The following is a 26,945-nucleotide window of genomic DNA, read 5'->3' as shown; positions in this document are numbered from 1 at the left end:
AGAGCAAAGAAACAGAGGTGATTATCAAAGACGTCCAAAGTTATACTCAAGTTCTCACTGAGATACGCCTTTCTAAAAAGTCTTGGAGGGTAAAAACTTCTCCAGAATGTAAGCACAGAGAATCAGAGTGGGAACTGAGAGCAAGTCCCACTTGAGAACTGGTTTAAAATTGTCCAATCTGTCTTCCATTATCGGTGCCAGCCTGTTTTCTGACAATTGCACATTGCAAAAATAATGACATGAAGCTCATGCATCTAAACTGCTGGAAACTTGGAACAAGAAGGAGTCATAGCAGAGTGGAGGAAACAGTGTGGCTTCATTTCACAAAGACAGATGATAGACAGTGCTGGTCTGTTACTGGGGGTAAATATATATATGTTCAAGTAACATTAGCACAACACAAGCAGGCTTAGCAGGTTTCTTCTTTGACTAGGAACACCTTAATGAAAACAAACTCTGTACAAATATTTTCTCATTTCACCGTCTACAGACCCAGACGTAACAAAATGACGTTGATGCATTAAACCTGTGGAGGCCTAACGTTTTCCACACAAAAAATGGATCAGTAGTCAAAAAGGGAACTGATTAAAAAAATGACTGATGAGCAGAATCAGTAATTGATCAGTCAATAAATGTTGTGTCACCTATTAGAAAATATTCCCTCTCTCAGTCTCTTTTTTTAAAAAACATATTTAAATTATTACATTTGGTCACTCTGGCCAAATCCAATCATAGCATTTATTGTAGTTTCACACTGGGTTCAGGGTTGTATTACATCGAGTACTTTATTAATACCAATGGGAAAATGAAAAAAAACTGGCCCCATTAGAATGATGGTGTTTGCCGTTTCTTGATTCTAACATGGCACATCTTTCCTCACTGCTCTATTGGTTTTTATTCAACCAAATCACAGTAATGTGTGTCGTGTTTGTCGTTAAGCAGCCTGCACAAGCCTGGAATAACAGCACTGATTATCAATGTGTCACTGATCTGAAAGAGTCATGTGATTTTCGGTAGTTAAAACCATGTGGGCGTCAGGCAGTGAGTCACAAGGCTGCTGACACGAGAAGTGTCGGCTTTACAGAGGATGACTTAAGAACAGTGGTCTCGACATCTGAGAGGGTGAACTCACCTCCTAGCCTCTGCATATTGTTGAAACTGCCTTGGTTACTGGTGGACGTGGCCTGCTGGAGCAACTGTGGAGGAGAAGGAAAGAAAGACTGGATTAAAAAAAAAGAAAAATCAATCAGTGTAATCAAAGCTGCTTGTTTTCTTGAATTTCAGAATAACGTTGATTATTCAAATGTTTCCATTAGACAGTAAATGTGAGGACAAAGACTGGATGTTAAAATCTCGGCTTTCATACATTCATCTTTTAATATGTGATGCTTTGATCTGCTTATGTGTTTACTGAGAAGCAGAATTTATTGGCGAGTTAGGGCCCATTTATATTTCAAGTGTTTCATATCCTGATAATTTCCAGATAAGATTTGAGAGACTTTCATTTACACTTAGCCACTTAATGTATAAAGCGTTTCTGTCTTAGTTTTCTCGGGCTACGTGCAAATCCCAGTCAGTTCTGCTCCAGTCCAGGAAGAGGTGTTAATGCACCTGAAGCTGTATCGTATTCATTAAGTGACTACGTGTAAATGGGGTCTTAGTTTGAGGTGCAGTAGCAAACCAAGGTTTGTACAAAAACTAACATGGACACTGTCTTGTATGACTGCTCTGAAAGCTGAAAGTTCAAATCACCCCCTCAGTCAACTTAAGATTCTTCAAGTTGTTCTTGCCCCCCAGATTTAGCTGCAGAGTGAGCACTCTTTGCTTTCATGCTGTTCTCTGCCACAGGCAGCTGCCGTCCCAGACCCAGGGTGAGGCTGAGGTGAGATGGAGGCAGCTGCCTGGAGGAAGAGAGGTTCTGCCCGTTCAGGCTCAGAGATAATGGTATCTTTGCCTCCTGCTTAGTATTGGTGAATTTAAAGCCCACAGCAACTTAATACTGCACAGTCTCTGGCCTTTGTTTTGTATCTAGTATCATAAAAAAAATGCTGTTTCACATTTTCAATTCATCGTTAGCATAGTTAACTTTAGCTCTATGGTTTTACTTGGCTTTTCACTATATTACGTGAACATCGCTGTTACCCTGAAAATCCCACTGGACCCCGTTCCAAGTCTCTAGCTATTTACGGAAAAAAAGGAACGTATAGTCTAATTAACATATTGAACAGCCACATCCTATTTAACTAACGTAATTTTAAGTTGGGTACAGCCCTACTCTCTTAAGAAATTACCACCAAATACTTTTGATGCTACAACAGCTCTCCATTTCCCTTTAATCAAAACGTATGTGGTATTTGGATATATCAAGTACCAGCACAGTCACTTTAATCCGTTCTTGCCTGTAACTACTTCTAGTTTTCCAGCCAGAAACACAAACAGCTCAGCTGTTCATGTTATGTTCATGTTCAAGTCACATGCTCATTGGCTCTGAATTAGAGTGAGCACATGCAAGTCACATGCCAGTGTCCTTCAGCCAGAACACAAACTGAAACAAGATATTCCTATTCTGAGCTGAAGACGATCAGTTTAAGGGCGGGGACACAAGCTGCGTCTTTAACTGCCTGGAAAATGCGAGGTCGGGGGTGCTGGGTGCTATTCATGTGGCTACTCTGTGCCAACTTTCAGGGGCGTGAGGCAGGCTGCACCTGAAGTTGCTAAGTAACCATAAACAGCACTGTATCATATCCTTCTTACCATCCCAAGTTTGAAGCTCATCATCTTCCAGGTGATGTTTTTTAAGTGTGTACTAGGCCTAAAATGTTGTCTGTGGGACAGACTGTATCCCTGTACTGAAATGATCAACAACTTCTCTGTATTTGTATCTGGTATATCTGTGATTAGTTGTTCCTTGTGTCATGACATGTGGTGCACGATGCTGTGTTCCAAAAGTTAAACTTTGTTTATCTAAGGGTGAGGTCGGTGCGTCCTGTTAAACAGGCACAAGGTAACACTTGTGTGCTGCCACGGCATTGCTCTCACTTTTGAGCATGCCTGCACATGTCTACATTGGAAAACAATGGATTTGAGGATGCAAAAAACACTGCATGTGTATGAGCCCTAAACCTTTAATTCATTTGCATTCCGCACCATCACACTGTTTATATGTATCTACCATGTGATGAGCTAATCTTTATGATATCCTTATAAGGATTTTTGCAAAGGTTTGAGGGCTACGAGGCAGTCTATATTGGAGACAAAATGGCCGCTGCATTTCCATCCAGAACAGTCACACTCACTGTTTAACAAACAGCAGGTTAACGAAACAGGATCACTTGAAAATGATTTAACACAACATATCCCTGAAAAAGATCCTGCCTTTTTTCAGTTTTTGTTGAGACTGTGTGGTCTGTTCAAACATGAACCTTAACACCTCACAATATAACCACCAATACACCACAACAGAAATTGACACCTCTTTGCGATCTGACTCTATCTATACTCCATCTACTATTATAGACATCACATCTAATGTATTACCTCACATATATTCCTTCATATTGTCAGGAAGTTTCTTTCTACACTTGTACTGTGTAACTAAAGAGGCCCACACGGTAAACGCATGGCTAAACCCATAATACATACTGAAATTAAAACTGTGCCATATGATAATATGAGTAATTGTGCAGCTCTGCAGGATAGCGTGTTTGAGCAACACTTACTGCCAGGTACTGCGGTGTGAGGCTCCCCAGGCCAGCCAGGTTCCCCCAGGTGGAGGCGCTGTTGAGCTGCTGGATCTGCTGTACTAGCTGCTGCTGCAGGCGCCGCTGCTCCTTATCTCTCTGTGTGTCGGCAAACTTCACCACCAAAGGTGAGGAACAGCCCTGAAGCAGTGAAGAGGTCAGAGACATTAGACCGACTATGGAGCACACTGAAGAATCCACAGTTCATTCATCAATGCAAGGACACAGTCGTTGCAAGGAATCTTTGAAAAGGGGGTTATCATCTATGCCTCAAGACAGTTTTTCTGATGCCTGTTGCATTCATATCAAAGCTAACACACAGAGGACATCTGCCATGCATAGCTGAGCCAGGCCACATTCCAAAAGGGGCACAGGACAATGCTGCAGACAGTGAATCTTTTTAGCACTCTGAGGAGCTGAATCGAGTCCACAGACAAGCACACGACAGATGGAGACAACACTTAAAAAAACAGACATTCAAACGAGGATATGTCAGCAGACATTAACAAGAAAAATGCATTACAATACACTCTCACAAACAGATAGTCCCACACTGTTCAGACAGACGCATGGACACGAGGCATGCGGTGCTAAAGTATTTTGAGAGTTGAGAGCCGGACAGGGACCAGGCTGAACAGGGAAAATGGCTTCTGCACCAGCAGCACCTCCCATGGCAGCTGAGAACTGGGGAGGTTATGATATAGGGGGAAGCACCACTGGAGCCTGCGTTTAATCCGGGAGGAGGAGTGTTATGTTTGGTTGGGCTCCTAATTAGACTTGGTCTGCTGCTTCACTGGGGAGCCTCTGACCTGCTAGCTGTCAAATTACTGCTGCTCCACTTCCAAAAAGATACCATTGGCTACACGATGACATGGACCCAGTTTTTGACGAAATCTGATAGGGTAGCTGCTCCAATCTGGGTAAAATCTTTGTCAACCTATATTTGGTAGTGTGGGCTCTTTTCCCTGTGGTCCAAATTATAGATTGATTTTGGATGATTGTGATAGCTAGGTTTCAAAATATGATAGGAATTAATAAATGAGATGCATTTAGTTCAGCCCAAAATTGGAAATGACAGTCGTGTGCTGTTAGCTCTGGATTCAGCGGCTATGCGAGGTAATGTTTCACGTTTTATTGAATTATTTTGCAGACGACAATGTAATTCTGTAATTAGCAAGAGTGGTTTTGGAAATGACTCATGCTCTGTGATGAATGGACGCCATCTGCTTGGACATGTTCATCTTTCCAACACAAGGGGGCAGCAGAATGTATGAGGGGGGGGAAGGAGGGGAAATGAGAAATAGGTGCTAAGGGGTACAGTACCTCCATAGTCTGAGAGTGATGCATGGTTTTGATTGCATTCTGTGCCATTGCCCTGGTAGCAAATGTGACAAACGCACAGCCTGTAGGGGGGGAACAATAGGAGAGGGGGGGAGGGAGGTAGGGACAAGAAGAAACAAAACAAGACAAAAGGTTTGGACAACTCGTTATGAACCCCAAAAAACACATTACAGTACAGAGAATGGCAACTCCCAAGCACACAGAACCACCCTCACTGGTTAGCACACAGAGAAAGAACACAACAAGGAAAACAGTAACACGTGTCACATGAGCACAGTGATCGACGGATTAAATTGCCACCCAACGAGGCTTGACTATGTGGTGTCATGGTGAAACAGTCAACGTGATTATAAACACATAAAATGCACACATATATACACACTGAAAGGCTTTGATTTGGTAAAATGTGCAAGATCTGCAAACATCAAAGGATATTTAAGGCCCATTTCAAATTGTGCTTACATTAAGAACATATACTAAAAAAAAAAGGGGAAGAGAAATTTATGTCCAACTGTCTCTGCAGTGAGGTTTTATCGCATAGCCTCGTGCTGCCTGCTATCTAAGGCTTTATGCAGTCGAGAGCTATGTAGGAGATGCGACGACAAGCTAATTCCTGCCTTTGTAGAGTGTGATGAAGGAGGCGGTAAAGGAGGAGCTGAGCTGAGCCGAGCCGCCTGCCAGCTGAGCCCACGAACACCAGCAGCCAGCGGTTGCCAAGGCGACGGGCCATTGTGCCGGACAGCGAGAGCAGTGGCCCTTCGCTGTGAGAGATGTGGAGGCTGAGTGTAACAGTGACGGGAGGATAGACTATGGGGACTGGAATGGGTGCCACTGGAGGTGAATAGCACTTGATTTTGGGGGTGGAGGGGGCTGAAAGGGAGAAGCAGGGAGGGGCCTGCATAAATACTTGATGAGAATATGTACTCGGCTACGCTGAAGGTGGCGGCTGTGAGGCAAAGAACACTGTGCCAGCGCTGAAAGCACGCCTACCTCTGCTCTGACCATCTGGTCCCCGGAGAATTCGGCACTCTTCGATCTGCCCGAAAGACGAGAACATCATTCTGATCTCGTTCTCGCCGTATTTCTTTGAAACCATTCCGATGAAGAGTTTTCTGTCTTCTACCGCTGCGGAGAGGATGAAAAGAGGAAAGCTATTCAGACAAACAATCATGGAGCTATGAAAGCGGCAGTTACATCAGGCGTTAAATCTTGCACTTCTCTTTTTCAAGCTCACTCCCTGTCATGCTACCACATTTTCTGCTTCTCACTCAAGGTGCCAGCCTCTTGTACAAATCTCTGCAACTCGCAGCTTTGTTTTCCCTCAGTGTCTACTTCTCGAGACAGATGACTGTATCATCCATTTGTGCTCTCGCCCAGATCCTCTGTACCTGCTCTACTCTTCTCCCCTTGGTGCCTTTTAAAGCCCTTAATCCTCCTAACCCCTGACACCATATAGAAATTGTGTATTGCCGTACATTCCCTGAACTAAGTCCCTCTCCGGCCTTCATTTTGGCATTAAACAGTCACAATCCAGCCCCCGCCTTCTTTTAAAATCTCATACCCCATTCGTCTTGGCTTAATCTCAAACGATTTTTCCTCTACAGAAGTCATCTCTGTACCCTCCCGCCCTGCTGCTGATGTCACCCTACATTACACATGCATCCACTTACCACTTGTTTTCTCACTGTCAGCGGGTTTCATCTGGATAGGATGATGCATCTGGAAATAAAGAGGGGAAGAGAAATGGTTAACACCGCACCTGTCACTGTTATAAACTATGCAGGTGCTTGGTCTCGTATCTTCACACTCATCCCCTCCATCTTCAAGCATCCCTCTCTGCCTCTTGTTTTGTTCTCTCACTCAAAACACCATCATCCCTCACTGCTGCCAGATTCAGGAAGAAGTGTCTATGAGTTGATGGCGGGGATCAAATTCTCCGGTATCCAATTTCACTTCTCGCTGTAGTGTAGACTTGTGATTGAACTTATCGATTCTTCCTGTCAACATCCCTCATCATCTTTAGAACAATCTTACAGAGATGACTGACAACAGAGCCATTTCAGTACGTCTTAAAATGTACAGTGAGTTTAAATTTTTGAGATAATGATTGCCTTTCACCTCCCCTATACACCATTATATCACATACAAACACAACAAGGTGTGGCGAACCAGAGCTGTGAAAAATCTTGTTTGAGTCAGCCTAACATCTCTGAACATGACGCTCTCCCTCGCGCTGTGTTCATTATGTGAGAAAGTGCTTTAGGATCTGTCACTTCACGCTATTTAATGAAGACGTCGGCGCAAGGCGACTCTCAGAACTTTGAGTGAAATGTATTTTTAGCGCATTTTACCTGCCACGTGATGTGAAAGAGAGGAAATAAATCTAGCCGCGAGATACCCGAGCAGGTTGTACTTATGAAAAGTGGTGGGTTTGTTTTTGACAAGCACTAAAGAGAAGCGGACAGATGGCCTGCTCAGTATGGGTACTGGCTAGCGTCACTGACCAAGGAGAGCGAGGCACAGAAGGGAGAGAAAACAGGAACAGAAACAAGCTTTTCCCACTGTCACGCAAACCAAACTCAGTCACCTGCAGTCAATGCCAGTAACAGTATGATCGGGGACTGGGATTTGAGAGCTGAGCTGTTAGACCACACTTTATTTGAAATGTCTGGCTGATTGATAGTTCTCCAGTGAAGAGAGCTGGGCCTGTATACTCAGACTGCTACACTCATTTATCAACCCAGTTCAATATTTACCTGTAACCTCCCTGACATTTCCAATAGACTGAGCTATTGATTTAATCGACGGGTGCAGTTGTTTGTTATAGATTTAATTGATTGGAAGGAAAGTCGTTTAGAGCGGTGTATAGGCGGGGCAGATTTGTACACGTTTAACAAGCAACTGCACTTATTCCGGTTGACTGGGCTTTAATCTCTAGATAAATCAGGTAAGGAATTAAGAGACCACACTCGCTCTCAGGAAGCCTCATTGTTAAAAAGACTTGAACTCGCCTCTTTTTGTACCTCCAACTTTGGGAAATAAAAATGTAGATGTGCATCAATGATTCATGAAGACAAGCATTAATAATTTGTTCCACTTTGTGGCGATCGGGTCCTGTGCCTCAGTGAATAACCTGCTGCCTGGTCAAGCACACTCTACCTGATACCTGCATATGTGTGAGTGTGTGTGTGTGTGTGTAGGGTCAGCTAGCTTATCAGTTCAGTGTGTTGAGGTTCAGGGGCAGTCCTCTGTGTGGTGTTAGTGCATAGTGGGGGCCGAGATATTTTTCAGGCCAGACAGGCGTTCAGTGAGCCGAGAGCTCATTATCGGCCGGCACACAGCTCACAGCCTGCACCGGGGATGTAGAGGGGCTCAAGCAGCTAAAAGCAGCCCATACTGTGCTTACTCACCCCACTTAAAGTCTTTATGTTGTGCAGTGCATTCTGGGCCTCCAGTGCAGCTTTTCTTGTATAAAAAGTTACAAAACAGCATCCTGCAGAGAGAGAGAAACAGGGACAAACAATGGGCGGGGGGAAGGAGACAAAAACAGCATTAAAAACGCAGCGCATACAGACAGTGAATGTGATACCAGGACTGCTGCAGAGCAGGAAAGAAGCTAAACGGATGAGTGTATGTTCTCCGCAGATCACATGTTAGAAACATGTGACAGGATATTCTTAGCGCCAACTGTTAGATGGTGCAACACTGCTCATGTAGGAGCTTGCAGCGAGGACAGTGGAGTAATGAGATAGCTGAGGGCTGTTGTGTGACATGGCCATAGAGATGACCACGGGGTGAGATAGCTGTCAGGAGGCACTGATGCACAGTCCGTGGGTCAACAGCGCTCGGGCATGCCATGGCACCGTACCACCACATCAACACATCAGAGAGAGTGGTGCCCTGTTACGTAAGAACCCAGTTGCATACAAACATACATACAGAAGGCATGAAAACAGCACCAAGAGACAAGAAGGCAGAAGTGAAAGCAAGGAAGAGGAATCATGGGAGGAGGAGAGAGGAGGTGGGGGAGGGGGATGAAGAAAAGAAGAGCGGGGGAGGGAAAAAAAAAGCCTCTCATCCTTCCGTCCCAGCAGACCGCCAGTGGCGTTCCAGCCTGTCAGTTTCACTGGGCTGGGGAAGTGGAGCACTGCAGCGTCTCTGACCTACATAGTGTGTATTATGCTGTTACTGGAGCTCCCAGGCCGCGGGGAGGGCTGTTGAACTCTAATATGCATCGAGCTGCTCTCTTCTCTCTCTCACAACCAGCTGAGCTCTCTCTTTCTCTGCTGCTTAGCCCTGCCTCCAATTTACTGGAGCTAAATAAACCATCCAGAGAGGCGTGATAGTTATCAGATGATTTTTTCATGACCTGCGGTAGACGTGACCTAAAAAACACCGCAAATCTGATGGCTCCTCAATAGATCTGTGGCAAAGTAAACAACCAAAATGGAAGTGGGATTACAGCAATTTCAACCAACAAATCAAACAAAAGCAAGATTGATGACACAGGAAGGGGGCGGAGGGTGTATTATCTGCCATGCAAATAAACATAAGCCAGATATCATCAGGCCATCGTGTTTTAATAAACTGCCCCCATTTCTCCCAGTAGGAGTAGGACCACTGGGAAAGGAGGACGACAGTGAGATAAATGGGCGTGGGGGTGCTGCTGCAACATATTCACCTCACACCGGCTGAGTGAGCCAAAGACCGCTGTGATCAGGCCAGATTATCTATTAGAATACATTAACATTGCATTAACATGTCAATAGGCCATCACAGCTGACACTCCACATAGAACAGAGGAGGGCTCTGCTAAAAAAAAGGGGGCTTTGAACTCCTCAGCCTCCCAATGAACTGCAGTGTTGGCCGTATATCTATGTACACACAGAATAATAAGCACCCCAGAGATTTTCTAGTATACCTTTGATCACACTCACGTTGCTAAGATGTGTGTGTTTTTGTAAAAATCATCATCATGTGAATCAAGTGCTATCCTGGTCACATGCTGGGTTGCCATTAGGGCCCTGACACACTAGGCTCTTTTTGACCAAGCAGTCTCAGTGAAGTGAGGAGCCTTGAAAACTGAATCAAGATCTAAATCAGGCACTAAAGGTTCCTTTTTTCGCATTTCATAGCCATTAAGCAAACTGTGCTGCTAATAACCAGTTAAAAGGCAACCGATTTGTCTGAGACACATTTTTGTAACAAGATGTTGTGATTTACCGCTGCACGACTGATGTTTGAATGAGTTCTGGAAAAAAAGTCAGAAAAGGGAGAGTATAAGCGCCTGAAAGGCAACATGTCTGTCTCCAAGTAGCAGCGTTGTTGTCAGCATGTCTTTCACTTGTAAAAGAAGAAAGGGCAGAGGCAAGAAATGTAAGGATAGACTGCGCTAAATGGGTAAAATCTCTGATTCACTCGGCTGAACAGCCAGTCAGGCAACACTCTCTCATACTGCCTCCACCAACAATTTTGCAGACTCAATCTGCGGAACAGCAGCTTATAAGGGCCGAATAATGCAAATGGCTTTGGACACACCTCAAATACTACTGGTATCGGTTGGCCAGAAACCTTTAATGATAGCCAAACGGCTTTGTCTGGCTTGGTAAGTCAGGGCCCAAAACTGGTTCCATTTAGAGCCCAGCATCAAGCAGGGCCCCACCACATTAAAACCCCAGAGTAGATTAGTGCCTTTAGCCATGGTGAGTCATCCAACCATCAAGGGAATTGAAATTTGGGTGATGTCGTAAACCTAGGACAGTTACATCAGGGAAACTGTCGTTTACTTTATTCACCTGCAGTTAGTTACGGGAGACTGAGCACTTCCAGTGGCACTTTGCAGCTCTCTGCAGACAGCAGGCTTCCACTTCACCGTCTCCTCTAATTGGAACCTAAACTGAATCGCTCAACTCAAGCACCATTTCTAAGGTGAGCGCATCGATAGATGTCTTAATGGAAAATTGCAGTTGAGTAACACTTCCTCCTTACAATGCTGCTTTTAAGCCAGCACGCAAAAGTAAAAGAAATAAAATATTCCCATAATGCAGGGTTGTGGAAAAAAGGTGCTACTTTTTAACCCTGAAACAAAAGACTATTGAATCATCTCGTCTGTAAGCACAAACACAGCTGCATTGCGTGTGCAGACAAGCAATGCTGTGCACTGCCTAAGGCAATTGTGCTGAAATGTGATGGTGGGTGACGTGGCAATAACAGGGTTTTGTGTATAGTGCTTGACCACTAAAAGCCAGGCAAATACAGGTAGAGGACAACGGCAGCTATATAAAGGTCTACGTTTCTCTGCACTTTGGAAGGTAACCAACCAGTATTTAGATGAGCCAGTTTATTTTGGCAATAACAAATTAAATAATGAAATAAATCAACGATTTATGTTTTGCAGGAAACAAAAGATAATTTACTGTATATAATGTAAAGAATACGAACATTTCATGCCAAGTTATGAAACCCTAAAATCTCTTACAACTGCTTACCCCTCTCAATAAAATCATCTATAATGTGAAATGTAAGCAGCGGATAACTTAGTGAACTAATCTCAACGATATATTCTAAAAATACAATAATTTCAAGATTCTAACATTCATCAACCACTGTGGCATGAAAGAACAAACAATAACTCGGATAATTTCGTGTCCTGACCGTACCTTTGCTCTGAGGGGGGTTCTGGGTGCGATCACGGAGGATGTTGATCTGGTGCACAGCTCCGAAGGGCTCAAAAAGCTCTTTAAGTTCTGTTTCTGACCAGGACCGCGGGATCTGGCCCACAAACATCTTGATGGAGTCTGGGTCGGGCTGGTCCAAATGCTCCAGCGACCCGTTCATTTTGCTGCCGTTGCCGTTGCTGTGAGAGGAAAAAAACAAAAAGAAATCTGTTGTTAGTTTACTCGGGTCTAAAACAATATTCAGTTCTGATGTTAAAATATTTTGTTAACACTGGGGTACGCAGTTTTATTTTGCTATTTTCCTATAATAAAATTTAACATATTGTAATTCAAGTGGCTTATGAGACTTCTGTACCTCTTCTTGGCTCTGTTTTCAGGCTTTAGAAAATCTGGCCTGTCACGGAAAACTTTGGCCAATCACAGGTCATGTTCAGAGAGAGGGTTTTACTATTTGCTGTTCCACAAATGCAGGCATGTGTGCATGGCCCTTCAGATGGTGAAAGCCTGATTCAGTGGTGGAAAATTAAGCAGGAAAAGTCACTATTCCAGCAGTGGCAACAACTACCTACACTGCAAAGCAACCAAAGAAGGAAGGAAGACAGACTCATCCAAAAGAGGGTCTAGCAATAAACAAAATAAAGCATGTGTCGATATCGGCGAAGTGTTTCAGAGATAGAAGGAAAATGTTGCAAATAGTTTAGCTTGCTAACCTTAGCCAAAGGGTCAAGGCTGCGGCTAATAATAAGTTTGGGTTTATGAAGCTAGCTAGAGCCTTAAAATCACTGTATGTCATCTGCCTCACTTCCCGCCACTATAGATGATGTTGTCAGGAGGAGAGTGGGAAACTTTCTGTTGCTGCTGTTACACAGGTTAGACCTAGCACACGGTCACTGTGAAACTTGGTGCTCCCATCAGTCCCATAATCCTTTTTTGTTGAGCGGCGACTGTTTTGCTGTGCCTCTAGCAGTTCAAGTGTGTAAATTTGCCAAAACTAACCAACAGAACTCCCAACCTTTAACAAAAAATGGAGGAGGGTGGATTTTCAAATTCTGACACCCTCCTTCTTCACAAAACTGCCTACCCCAGTTTTAATCACCAAACTGCATTGTTTCTGACACACGCTGTCAAAAATTTTGTCAGTAACATGTGGTTCCAAATAACTGACATTGTAATGCATTTGACAGCTAAATAAAAGCATATGGTTTTGAAAGGCAGTTTCATGTCATTTTATAACCAATTGTGAATCTCTGGGCTGTGGACATTAAGAGTAGTAACAACGGTGTCACCAATTTTGGCAATATACATAATTATCAGTGAAACTAATTACATGATTTTAGTAAGAAAGACAAATAAAGCTCCATATTATCATAAATTAACCTAAATACTTCCAAATAGCTGACACAACTTTTCTAATCAATTATTTTTGAGAGTTTAACACCACTTTGTTTGCTAATTGGCCTGCACGGAGATTGATTTTTCATTGTCACCATGCAGGCGGACTGAATGTGTGAAAAACAATAACCCAAACACACTGAAATCAGGCTACATCATGATTCATTTAATGGGCTTTAGTTTGTGTCTTTATGGAAATCCAATGTGCTTTGATAGTTTTCATATATTTCAACTTTACTACCGAGGAGTCAAGTGGTTTATAGACCATAAAATCCTTTGCAATGTGACCATTAAACATGTGTACACTGAAGCAGATGCTGAAACAATATATTGTTTACAATAATGGATGGTGCAACAACTCTGAATTGCATAGTCAACAACATATCGAGTAACAATCTGGGTGTTATAGGGTAGTAGAGCAATGATGGAGTTGAGTGAAATACTAAATCGTGCCATTTTCCTTTGAGGCAAGCCTCAGGGACAGAGAATCAATACCCACCAGTGTACCTACGACTACAGCACCTTTGTCTCACTCACACACACACACACACACACACAAAATCAAGCACGAACATTTCCAGACAGGTGTAGAGATGCTGGAAACCAGACATAAGGCCGGAGCAACAGCCATCCACGGGTGTTGAGGCAGAGAAATCATGTTAAGCACAAAGCCTCGATCCAAACACACAATGTAGAACCACAGAGGATCAAGGAGGGCAACAAAATCTGTGTAGACTGGTACAAAAGATGTGCTGGCACACAGAGTACTAAAATCCTTAAAACAACATTGTAAAAATGTGACTGACAAAAAGATACACTAATGTAAAAACAGTATCACACACAGACCTTTGGACGCGAGCCATCCATCTTTTACAAATTGAGCCCAGCCGCTCTGCAGAAACACCAAACTCCTTGAGGGACCTAAACGACATGCTAACAAATCACACTTCAGTTCTTGTTCTTCCGAAATCCAACTCCACACCTCAGTATGAATGTTTTGTTTCCTGGAGGCTGTCAATACATCCGAATGATGACATATAAACAGTTAACCAAAAAAAAAAAACAAAAAAAAAAAACAGCTCCAGTGAAACAAAAGCCTCTCTCCACCAAAAAGGGGTGAGTGCCCCCCTCCCACTAGCTCCGACAGCTAAAGGAAAACAGCACTGCAGAGGTCTAAACCTACAAGAATCGCTGGTTAGCAGACAGCGATTTTGCGGTACATCTCCTCCTCAGGCGCTTTGGCGATGGTACAGAGAGTAACCTACAGCTTCTTCACCACAGCAGGGGAACAATCACATATTGTTCGCCCATGCTGGAGAACACTATTCACCGTTCCTCTACAGCACAATGGGCCAAGTCAGAGAGATGCTTTGGAACACATCGAAGGCTACGTCTGCTAAGGCCACAGCACTGGTGGGTGACACCATTTATCCAGTTTTACCAGTGCCACTCCGACGCCATTTTGCTGAGGGCCCTTTGATGAAATCTCGCCGTAGAAAACAGCAAATCTCACTTGGAAAAAAAACTAGATTTGTGTCACAGCGTTCAAAAACACCAAGGCTCAAAATCAACTCCCTTTGACAGTATCTCCTTAACATTCATTAGACGCTCCAGCCCCCTGCAGCTGTGCATTGTCTCCTCAGCTTAAGAGACTGCTGAAGAGAAATGTAACTGCAATAATACATTCTTTGGCCTTCCTACACACCCACACAAAAATGACAGCTTTAATTACTGCAACAATGTCTATATATCGTACATTTTTACTATTCCAGTAATAAAAAGCATTGATTCAAATTGTCTGCCTCAAAGTATTGTTACACTGTAAAGTGGACGAGTGCACAGACAGTAAGCACTGTCACATTAAGAGCTGTATTGACCGCTCTTGTTAAAACTGGAGGAAAGAGAGAAAGAGCAAGAACAGACAGGAAGGTGACTATAAAAGCTTAGGATGCATTTCAAGTCAAAAGTGCCTGTGCTGCTGCACTAGCCTCGACAAATCGGTCGACATTTTGGGAAATACGCTTCTCTTTCTTGCTGAGAGTTATGGCTGATTTATAGTTGTGTGTACACTCTGTGGTGTAGACTAAGCCATTGTGAGCATTTATACTTGTGAGTGAGAGACATCCCTCAATTGGGACCCACGGTACAATACCAGTGAAAGTATCATAGTTCTGAGTAGTATCAGGATACCACAGCGAAAATGAGGCAGATGTGCCTTTTGTCATTTATAAAAAGATAAATCACTTTTCTATAATACATCAATGATATTTCAATGGAATAAATTACTTATTGACTTATTCATACTTCAAAAACAGCATCAATAAGTGATTAACATAGGGGGGATCAAAATAAAATAAATAAATGAAATAAAAATCAACCAGCCACCCTCCTCCCCTGACAAGTCCCTTCATAAGTAACGAACAGTCCCTAAAGTTTTTCCTCTGATACGCCACATACTGTGTGCCGCCATGGCTCAGCTGTTCAGGTACTTTTTGGCAGTCATGACAACAAGTTATTCACCTGGAGCCGGACTTCTTCGCCGGTAAGCTGTTATAATGCGCCGCCGTATTTGACAGGAATACGTATTCCTGTCTGTGTCTGTGACACCCGTTCAACCCACAACCAGCGGGATTCGCTGTTACTGTTTATCGCCACACTGCCGACATTTTACTCTGTCCGTCACCGCACACTGTTTAATTGCGTTATCAAAACACGCTGCTATTATTCGGCCTTGCTTTTCACTTATTCCACCGAATACCGAATGTGTGTGTTTTTTTGCAATATTCGGCCGAATATATTCGGTGCATCCCTAAATAGGAGCCTTCCCCCACTCCCCTCACCGCTGCGCTCCTCACTATACTGGCTGCTGCGTTGTGCAAGTGCACAGATATCTCAAGAGTGGTGGTGCATTTGCAAAAATGTTTTGAAGGAGCAGCAGCGGCGGCAATAATTTAACAGCGGCAACATGCCGCTGCTAAATGAATGTAGCGGAAACACTGTGCTCTATTTTGAGGGGGCTTTATCGTCTTCACAATTTACTGTTTTTATCTGCGAAATACAAGTAAATAAAAGCTTAATTTCCACTGAAATAAATGGTTTTAAGCTTACAGAAATATACAGGGGTAGGTCTGACTCGCAACAAGGTGTGGTTACATTTTTGGGGAAGCGCATATCAGGCTACAGTGGGTAGGCATTTACGCAGAAGTATGAATGCTGCTTTAGATGCAAGTACTGATACCACTTGTATTATCTGTAAGGGAAATATGAAGCTCACACAAACAGGCAGTTAAAAAAAACTATCACACCTCTAAAACACAGGCCAAGAAACAGTCCAGCTCCTCATCAAATAAATGCATTTCCCAAAATGTTGAACCATTCCTTTCTAAAGGGCTTCTAATTATCTATGGCTAGCCCTGTTAGCTTAGCCACCAGGAGGTGACAGCTGCCCACAAGGATCAGTATCTGCCAGTAGCATATCAGTTTTAAGTGACACCTGCTGACACTAAGGAGTATCTATCAGTGGAACGACACTGTCAAGCCTTTAAAGCTGCATAATGTTGTGTCAATACAGCAGTGACATTACGCCAATACAAAGCTGCTGGGATCCACCCTAAACAACTCTCAGTTTTCACAGGAATTATTTATTTTTCTTCTTCAGGATAAATTTGTTTCAATGAAAAATATTCACAACAGGTTCAGTGAGGTCAGGGTAAGCAGGACATTGTTTCAGCAAAGGCAAATTGCTGTTGGTACTTTATTAAAAAAAAAAATTCCCAAAGATTAAAGCAGCATGAATTAAATTTCATTTGTCTGTTGTATTGAGGTAAGACCAAAAATATCAAGACAGACAGTGCATTAGTGTGCTTCAAAACCTGAACAAATATAACCAATGCTATTTGCGTGGTTTTATACCACTAGGAATAGGAAAATGTTTATTACCTGGGTGAACCAAGCCTTTTACTTTTTGGACATAAAGCCTGCACTACACTCATGACATTTTTTAAACTGACTGCTGACAGACTGTCATCTGCTTGAACATCTAATTCACTTTTCCCCCCTCACTGATCGTATCATTCGCCTCTAATTTAAATTTAATATTATATAAAAAGCAAAAACAGACATACAAAAAATGTTGGCACTGATAAAGGTACTGACTCAAAGATACTATATCTGAAACGGTCCTAACTGCCCATCTTTGCTCCAGCAGAGTACTCCCAGACAGGAATAATGAAGTCTTTTGCTGAGCTTCCACAAAAAAGAAAACAGCCCTGCGATGTGGCAGCTCATCGAGCCCCGAGACGCCCTGCAGCAGCTGACGAGTCATTCAGAGCAGCGACAGTTGCATGCTTACTGCTGCACCACCCATAAAAACAGGTGATTTATTTGGACCATGTGTCTGTCCTGTTGGTGAGCTCTGACCGGCCAAGTATGCCAGCGACACCTTTGCTGTGCCCATATTAGAAAGCCAGCCAATTTGCCTGGTAATACACAAGATTTTGAAAGCTCAGCGTTGTGTGTTTGGACATTACTCATCCCTAAACCATCAGGGGTCACAGCAGAAACACATGCCACATGATTTTGTTTTGTCACCACTGCTGATGGAAAGCAAAATCTGTGGTCACTACATTAGAATCCAATGCTATAATTGGATTTTTATCATTACTGATCATTAATTATTAATGCTATTTGGTGCAATGTCAATTAAACTATGACTATGTTGCTTTAATTAAAATATTGAGCAAACAAGTCTTGTTGGGGCAGTGTTACACATAATTCTGAGTCTCTTCCCGTTTTGAGTAATATACTAAAACTCGGTGCCTTGGGCTGTTTCGGAAAGCACATTGCTGTCATGCTTTATTGGGGATAGAAAATATTCAAAGATCACATGGACACACGTAATGCTTCTGAGAAAAGAGGAAAATCAGTCGACTGAAACAGCTGTTTGCTAGTAATGCCCTCAAAAAAATCATGAGTTGTTTTTTCTTTCAGGAAACCAGTGGCCTTATAAGCTGATTCAACGAGACACAGAATGCCTCTAATGCCTTGGTAATATCTTTGACAGCTGTCAAGCAGAACATGAAGGCTCCCTCTTCTAGCTCCATCTATTTGCTCCACTCCAACAAAAAGAGGCAGAATATTCTTTGACAGGTTGAATAGGGTTTCACAAGCTTGGCATAAATATATCCTCCTGACGGGCTTGGAGTTGTAACTTAAAAACTGGTCACAGAAAACAGCAGCAGGATTTACATAATATTTGCTGTAGGACCCCTGAGGAAGAAATACTCAGACTCGTGGCCCAGGTTTGAAAGAACAAATGAAGACCAAGGATGGATGTTGCTTGAGGCCAGAAAGCAGAAACAGGAGGGCTGCGTGCTGTTTGATTTCCATACCGAGTGGTCGACCCTAATCAGCACATTGTGGTTATGATGAGAAGTTATTAAGATATTTTCCTCCTGGCATTAACTCCAATTCAGCTCAATATGGCCTGATTTCATTGTTGCATTTCCCCTGATGAAGACAGACATGTTCAATCAGCCTCTGAATGGGCCGCATGTTAACAGACGGCCAGCATCTGATGACAAGGCCCGCCCCATTAGCTCCATAATCACACCAAGCGTCCCTGGCGGTTATGGATGACGTTGCTAAAGCATAAGCTTGTGTGAGCAAACAGTCACACATCCGACAAAATAAACTCTGCTCACACCTCTGTCAGCGTCAAGTGGAGCATGAATTTAAGTCTTCAGGTGGAGCTCACTGGAATAGGCAGCAGCCTCACCAATGCATCTCAAATGAAGAGACAAATAACCCACTAAAAGCAGCAATTACACTTGATTACTTTGACAGAGTGTGCTTACTGCCCTGACTTACTCAGTCATCCATTAATCTAACCCGTGATGAGAAACAGAACATCTTTAATTAATACAAAACTCCCCTTACTTAACATGCAGTTTTTTGCTTTCAGCTTATGCTTACAAATACTGCAGAATTTTAAGTGATGGGAACGTTCAAAAATCACTCCCTTGTTCACTACTTCCTATATTTTAGACCATAGACTGCATATAAAAATTAACAACGTGCCTCTTCTTCCTCCCACTGTACAAAAATGAAGCCAAATATCCAGGATACATCCTAGTGATAGCACTAGCGACATCATTTGGAGCCAAAGTTTGCACAGTGGTGATCTCTGCGGTATTAAGTTCCCACGTATACTACCATCCAACCGAGCAGCGCCATTGATCATAAGCACACTTAGCCATCATCATGGTGTCAAATCCCCTTTTATAGTCTCAAATAACTAATTAAAGCCTGACTTACCAGATAAACAAACACTTGAACTTACATAAGTGTGATAAGAACTACCTAAAATGGCAGAAACCATCTTTGGGGGGGAATTATCTGCCTTTTACTATTGACTTTTTAGTGTGGTCCATGTCCTGTTTGCTTACATAGATGACCGATACTGCAGCCAGCCACCTGGGATGTTTCAGCTTCACTTTTGGGGAGCTGTCATGGAGTCCATCTTAATATACCATCTACATTGTAGGCACTCAATACTTAACACTATAATGAGCAAGCAAAGTCAGTAAAATGAGGTTGCAAACACTTTTATAAACATCTTTTTTTGTATCACTTGACACAGTAAATTGTGTAACTCTAAGCAGCGAGCACTGTACACACTATGGATGCTGTTTCTTCATTCCATTGCCGTCATTTTTGAGGTCAACATGTTATGCATAAAATTCCCGCTCTGGGTTTGGACACTAAAATAAAAAGGCGTACATTTATACTTTATAGTAGCCTAAATAATTACTGATTTCCAACACAGCCTACAACTGTGCACAGAAGCTTTCTGCCCCCACAAAGCCGTCAATCCAGAAGAGAGCTTCTCTTGTTGTCACATCCCCTCAATCCAATCCATTACTGCTACTCTTGACTTGTCCACTCAAGCAGTGCTTTTTCATCCGACTTCATGTGAACCGCAGACACTGACTTCTAGGTCACAGGCGCTAATTGATATCCAATTTTAGAATCACAAGCTCAGACATCCCATTTCTTATTTTGCTGATTTAACATCCCTGCAATGTACTTTGTTAATAACTAAACAGCAGCTCAGTACTGTCAATTTCATGGACATGGTGGGTGCATCTGGTCTTATGCAACCCTGTCCCGCAATATCTGTTGTTTGCGAGGCTTGCAGAGGAATTTGCTCAACCTTCGATCACACCGCCCCACATACAGTACGTGATTATGAGCGTTCCAAGGCGGTGCATGCAGCTCCAGGACAGCCAGTCATGTAATTATTGCAGCGCCAAGCTCGCAGCAGGAGCAGAGAAACAGGTGACAGGCCAGATCAGAGCCCTCCTACTCTTGGCCTTCAACATCTGGCTGCATAGCACTCTCCCACCGCCGCTGCCACCCTCACAGTGAGCAGAACAGCTGGCCTGGGCAGCCCCCCCCATCAGACCCTCTGCCAAGATCCTACACTTTGCACAGATCAACAGCTCCCCCGCCACAACAAAAGGGATCACTATGACGCTTAGCTTACTGACATAGCACTATGGCTGTTTCGGCTGCCAAAGGATCTCACTTAAGCTCTCGTTGTCACTCTCACTGTCAACAATCATGGGGATAAATCAATCAAATGCAGCTGGGACAAGATCTAATCACCACCTCACTATCTCCACGTACAACACGTGAAATACTCTCCAAAGAATATCCTGTGAAAGTGTGAAATATTGTAAAAATCAGTCCATCCATTATTTATAAACACCCACTAATTTCCCCAAGCGTTTTTAATTTAGGATTATCATAAGAAGGTAGGGCCGCGACAAATTATTTTCATGAACAATTGATATGCCATTTATTTTCTCAATTAATTGTTAAACTGTTAAATATGGTAAAGGCATCCATCAGTTTCCTTTTGCCCAAGAATACATCTTCAGTTGCTTGTTTTGCAACACTAACATTCATAAACCTAAAAGATGTACAGCTGACTGTTAGACAAAGAAATGCAGAAAATCCTCACATTTGGGAAGTTGAAACTAGGTACTGTTGGGTATTTTTGACTGCAAAATTATAATAAATCAATTATCAAAACACTACTTGTCATTTTGACTAGTAATCACAGTAGTTTTACTCATTCATGTCAACCATACTGACACAACTTACTGACATATCAACTAAAAAATAGTTTGGGGAAATACTGAAACAAAAAAAAAACAGCTTGATTGTGACATTTCCTTTAGTGCAAGAAGATGAAATCATAAAGGACCAGGCCCGTTTGACTGCAACATAAAGATAGCACTCCTGAAAGTGCAAACATTTAAATTTTAAACAGTCTTGTAAAAGCAGGCTGTGGTTTTGGAAATGTTTTTGTCAAACAGGATTAGCCGGCGTTATGTCGACAGGACAGAGTTATTATATGGACCTCTGTGCTCGGTGAGTGTCTCCTCTCCCTTGTGTATATGCCCTGTCACAAGATTTCCATTAATGGCTCAATAATGTAGCAAACCACGTGTTTTCTGCCGTTGGGTAAGCACTTGTATATTCAACATGGACGGGGGGTACCACAGCACACAGGAGGTGCAGCTAGCGATGTTAGCTAGCATGGCTAACACAGAGACAGGGAGGGACTGGGAGTGCGCCAGGCGAGCAGAGCTAATAGCCCGTGTGCTGCCTACAAACAAGCTTCACTACTGCTGTTGAGCTTTAGCCAATAAAACTGAAAAACAACTCGGTCTTTGGTCGGCAACTAAACATATAAATAGCTAGCTATACACGAAATAAACACGGTGACTCTATTCGGAGCACTTCCTTTAAACCCGTTCACACTTGTCTGTTTTAACACCTAACTCACCGTTTCGATTAAGCACACGTCAACGTAAACTTGTTCAACTGACTAAACCGCCAAATAATACGGTGGTTCTGTTTGTACAAGTAACACAAACAGACATGCTGAGTTGTTGTTTTAAAAGCTAATCGATGCTGTTTTTCTGGTCCGATACCGAAACCTGTGATCTCCCGAGGCACATGTCACTTGACTATTGTAGCGCGCCTCGTATCCGACACCGAGGCTAGCGAACTGCGTTTCCCCCCTGTCCCTCCGAGTAATATGTATTAGCCTCGACTGGGTGTGCTCAGCTGTAGTTAAGAGTCGGTTAATATCTACTTAACCGACTTCTTTTGAGGTTAGTTCCGTTATTAGCCAAGTTAGACAAACTACTTCAACTCCAGGTGAGCGTACGGTCCACTGCTCGTTTGGCTAGCAACGTTAGCATCCCCGTTGGCAGTTAAGCTAACGGTAGCTAACTCCCAACTCGCCTTGAACTGTGTTGTTTTTCCGCTTAAAACACTCGTAAATGTTTGCGCTGCTAACAAAGGGAGACATGAACGCGACGCATATCGATAGTTGGATTACTTACATTGTGTCGCTCGAAGTCATTAACCGACTTTCGGTGAGAGGGTGGAAATCCAGGTTGTACGCCGAAGTCATGCTCAAAACAACGTCTATCTAACAATGAGACGTCCGCTCACTCGCAAGAGGCTCAACTCCTGCGAGACGGGCGACAAGACGAAGCAGAACAGGTGCAGGGAGGGGGCGTCTTCTTCAAAACTGCATGAGAGAGAGGGCACCGGTATCCGCCTCGCTTCTTCCTCCTAATTTCTCTCGCGTCCCCGACTGAAATAAATTCAGGCGAGCCCGCTGTCACACTGCACACCGAGCTGCAGCAAACCAGAGGCGTGGCCTTTTCAACAAAAGTCTGAAACCATGCTGCCTTCTGCTGCTGCTGCTGCTCAGCGAGCCTCACAGCGCCTCTGCCCCGATGTAAAATCACTGTAATACCCCTATAGGGACTGGCACGTGGTGTCATATACAGAGTTTAGTGACCTATTTGTAGTTTGTGATGGTGCAGCTCCTGTGGCATCACCATTATATTTTTTATAATGACTGATTCTGCAGCACTCTCACACACAAATGGCACATTTAGAAGAGTCAGATCCTCCTTAGCTCCATTGGTAGGTCTGTGAATCTTTAAATATAGCAACCAGGTCACTATCATCAAGATTAATAATGCTGCTCTTGTTTCCATATTTTCTCAGGACTCCAAATGAGGCACGTGCTTTTCTTTTAAATTGGATTACACAAATACACAAGGCTGTTTCCAGCTTGCCTTACAATGCAGTTAGGTCCATAAATCTGTTCTTATCAAAAGTGGGGTGGTTAAAATGCAGTTTTTCCTTGCTGTCTTCACTCAGGGTCATAGGTCATGGGTTCCCCTTTGTGCTGGGCTGTTGTTTCCCTGGGGGAGGGGGAGGCTTATCTTCTTTTGTTGCGCTGGACTTGCAGGGCGAGGCCTCTACACTTGGTGGGGAAAGGTAGGGGGGCCGTTGTCAAGTGTTTGCCATAGCAGAGAGTCAGGGGGGGCTATGCTAATTGTCAAATCAGTCATTATTGCTCCAGCAGCTGCGCAATCCAAAAATATTATTCATAGCGAGTGTTAAGAAACATCCCATTCATGAAATCCGATTTAATCCTTGTATCCATAGCAATTTCAAGGCAACTTGGCACCAGTGCAGAGTATGCTCTATTAAACAGTGCCTAAAAGAGGTTTGTATGCATAATGAGATATGCGACCTATTTTGCCATACATGCAGACGAGCCCACTATGCAACATGCATTACCATTAAGCTCGAGGGGCTGCTATAAAAAGCTAGTCTAAACCTCTCTGGAGAATCAGGTTTCATTAAAATGGAGGAAAAATACAATAATGTCATCCCATCTGCAGCATCCACATATTTCCTTTGACTCAATTAGATCTCAGGGGATCTTATTGAATAGATTTGTTAGAAAAGGAGCAGGATTCTTATGGAGAGCGGCTCCTGTTTCTCTCGAGGGTATGTAAAATATACGGCACAGTTTGTCCGTACAGTTCACAATGCCATCAGTTTATGCGTCTCCTTGTCTTTTCTTAGAGATGTTAGTTGGCGTGGATTCTAGAGGCTGATGCCTAGTTGTTAGCACCTTCTAATACGAGCCTCCTTTTCTTAATCTCAGATTATTACTACTGTAATCCCACCATAATCCTCCACACGTACCATGCTTTTGTTGTTTACATCAAATGTTTTCCCCTCATGCTTGTCTCACCCATCATCATCATCATCATCATCATCCAGCATTTAAATTTGTACCCCTTCGTGACAAACTGCACGGTTTAAAAATAGGCCAGCTTCAGTCCCAAATGGGCCACATCATGTCTTTTTGAGCACGTCGCCTCCAACTTGGAGGCACACTTTTTTTTTATCATCAGCTCTGCCTTTCATGAGAGCGTTTGCAGAATGGCGACCAACCAAAAGGCTCTCAAAATGGAGAGAGAACTTCATTTTATCATGCTTTCTCTCCAGAGGAAATCTGCTGGGTCAAGACGTACCAAGCACACAAGATAACAGCATCTTATCAGGTTCCAGTTCCTCTAAATTTATGCAAATTCCAAGATGGATGTAATTGTCGTTTTGTTCTTTTAAAGATAATTGATATCTTTTGTGGTTTTTCACTGAGGGAGTACAGTAAGGCCTGGGCTGGTCTCAGTAGAAAGGCCTATCTTATCACACGGGTTTGTCCTTTTTCATTTCAGAGACAAACACCTGCATCACTGACAGATTCTCCTCTCTTTATTTGTAGTTCATGCAAGTATCTGAGCCAGTGTGGAACTTTGCAGAGAGGATGAAGGTAATTAAATGATGTGAGAATGCTATAAGGTATTGATTTTTCTATTCTGACACAATTTAAAACTAATCCACCACCTCCTGATTGAATCATTTCAGTCTTGGGAAGATGGTATTGAAATGAAAGGCCAAATTAATTAGATTCAAATACATGGTTTCTGGGATCCTAGAGGGAAAAAAACCATATTGGGACACCAGAGGAACACCACCCTGCCCACAGTCACACAGTCACAGCATGAGAGAACGCCTCAACTGGAAACAATACATCCTATGACAATATTCAGCCCAGACAAAGAAGCAGTCCAAATACGGGCTGCTCCACAAAAGCTAGCCCAGATTTGAATGAGGGGCCAACCCCAACGTACCTCATAGGCAGGTCCTCATTCCTGACAGAGATCCCGGCCGCAGAGGGGGGACAGCGCATGCTGTTGGCATACAAACTCTGCACCAGGGCCAGCTCAGAAGAGTGTTCCAACATCGGTGCTCTGGAAAAATCCACCCGGTGTAATGGACACTTTCTTCTCTTTCCCTCTTTCCTCTACGTGTTTCTCTCCCTTTCTCTGTCTCCCGCCCACTCTTTCTCCTCGGTTTAGTGCAGCAGAGCGGCGCCCACCCCCTTCGCTGACTGGCGTGGCTGAAATAATCCTCTCTGACAGCTCATCGTGCGCTAATGCATTGTGCTGCCTGCGGCAGCCCAGTTTGCAGGCTGTAAAGCTGTGGCCACAGTAGCACTCTTTCACTAATTGACACCCATATTAGGAAAACTTCAGCAAATTGGACATGGATGATTTATTCCCACTGTCAGATTGGGGGAAATTAGAGGAAACATCGACACAGTTGCCACAAGATCTCATCCACAAGTCCTGGTTTTGTGGCACGCTCCTGTGCATGTTGGCATGTATGAATCAGTGAACTGCTCCAAATAAAGGCTAAGGAAAGGCACACTCCTGCAAAGGGGGTTTGTCAAGCTCGATATCCTAAAAACTCTCCCCTTCATAAGTATTTTTAACATGAAACACTCTGCTTATCATCACCGAGCACCTGTACATACACAGATTAATACTGCAACCATTCTGTATTCAGCTCCTGTAGGGACGTACATGTCACTGTCCTTCCATGAGCTGGCTGATGATAAACCAGAGGGTGACAGGTAGAGAGCTGACAAGCCCCTGTCATTATTATTCTGGAGTGGATAGAGATAAAGATAGCCTGCTAGAATATAAGCGCACATAGAAGTCAGCATGTTAAATAAGGACAGGTTACAGTACAGCCCCGGCTCTTCACAATTTCAGACTGAAGCCAATCTACCACTGATATACCTGCAAACACTGCCTGTGACTCTGCTCCAGGCCCACCTATGAGCCCGCCTACAGTACTCCAAAGCATCATGACGTGCATACAATTCTGCAGAATGATCTAAAATACAAAATGGTTCTCCACATTACAATGAAATTACTGGAAACCTGAATCATCAACGGATGACCTATTGAAGAGGCTCAATAACAGAGTGCTTTAAAACAACACTCATTGCGTGTTAATTTGCATTGGACAGAGCTCATTTGCCTGTGTTCTGAGCCATACAGCTGGGAACACGGTGGAGGCATGTTTTGCTGTCACTTTGCCACGAGATTAAAAATTTGAAAGCAATTTGTCACAATGATCTTTGCACAAAACCCAGGAGAAATCAAATCTAGGCCTCATCCTCCCATAGGTGCTGTGTCCTGTTAGAGTAATGTGACATTAAGTAGGAAAGTCATCGGAAACAGGGTCACGGCGGTGTGTGCTCATATCATAGCTGAGAAGACCAGCATGAAGGGGCTCCACTTCCTCTGATCATCACGGCACAAAAACCCCTCTTCATTTCAGCCGCTGCTCTTTTCTGCTGACATGAATATTTTAAACACTGATGTTGAAATCCAGCTCTTTATGATGTGTTGCTGCTTAGTATGACTGTCAGTGCTACGGGCATCATGTTGAGCACAGAATCTCAGAAAGCTCTGATCTAACAACATGTAAGAGCATAAAAAAAACGCTCAGTATGATCATACAGTGTGCACGCATGCTCTCCAGC

The 26,945-nt window shown here is 43.3% G+C and overlaps 1 protein-coding gene across 6 annotated transcripts in view; it reads right to left on the bottom strand.

The window, feature by feature from the left end:
- LOC126408569 (CUGBP Elav-like family member 2) overlaps nt 1–25,456 on the bottom strand; it is a 33,704-nt gene extending 8,248 nt beyond the window's left edge. For 2 of the 6 annotated variants that reach the window (XM_050074195.1, XM_050074200.1), the window contains exons 1-8: nt 25,240–25,453; nt 11,741–11,937; nt 8,492–8,574; nt 6,752–6,800; nt 6,072–6,206; nt 5,064–5,143; nt 3,720–3,881; nt 1,133–1,196 (exon numbers count right to left, since the gene is read on the bottom strand). In XM_050074195.1, the coding sequence (XP_049930152.1) occupies nt 1,133–1,196; nt 3,720–3,881; nt 5,064–5,143; nt 6,072–6,206; nt 6,752–6,800; nt 8,492–8,574; nt 11,741–11,937; nt 25,240–25,352 (883 nt within the window). In that variant the 5' untranslated portion in view covers nt 25,353–25,453. Of the gene's footprint in view, nt 1–1,132; nt 1,197–3,719; nt 3,882–5,063; nt 5,144–6,071; nt 6,207–6,751; nt 6,801–8,491; nt 8,575–11,740; nt 11,938–22,572; nt 22,900–25,239 lie in introns of those variants that run through there. The other 4 variants (XM_050074198.1, XM_050074197.1, XM_050074199.1 and 1 more) reach the window with 4 other exon arrangements.
- Nucleotides 25,457–26,945: the final 1,489 nt, after the last annotated feature.

Source organism: Epinephelus moara, chromosome 20 (genome assembly GCF_006386435.1).
Source record: "Epinephelus moara isolate mb chromosome 20, YSFRI_EMoa_1.0, whole genome shotgun sequence".
In the NCBI taxonomy this organism is placed as follows: Eukaryota; Metazoa; Chordata; class Actinopteri; order Perciformes; family Serranidae; genus Epinephelus; species Epinephelus moara.
Note: the sequence above shows the minus strand (reverse complement) of the source record. Positions and strands in the feature narration are given on the sequence as shown.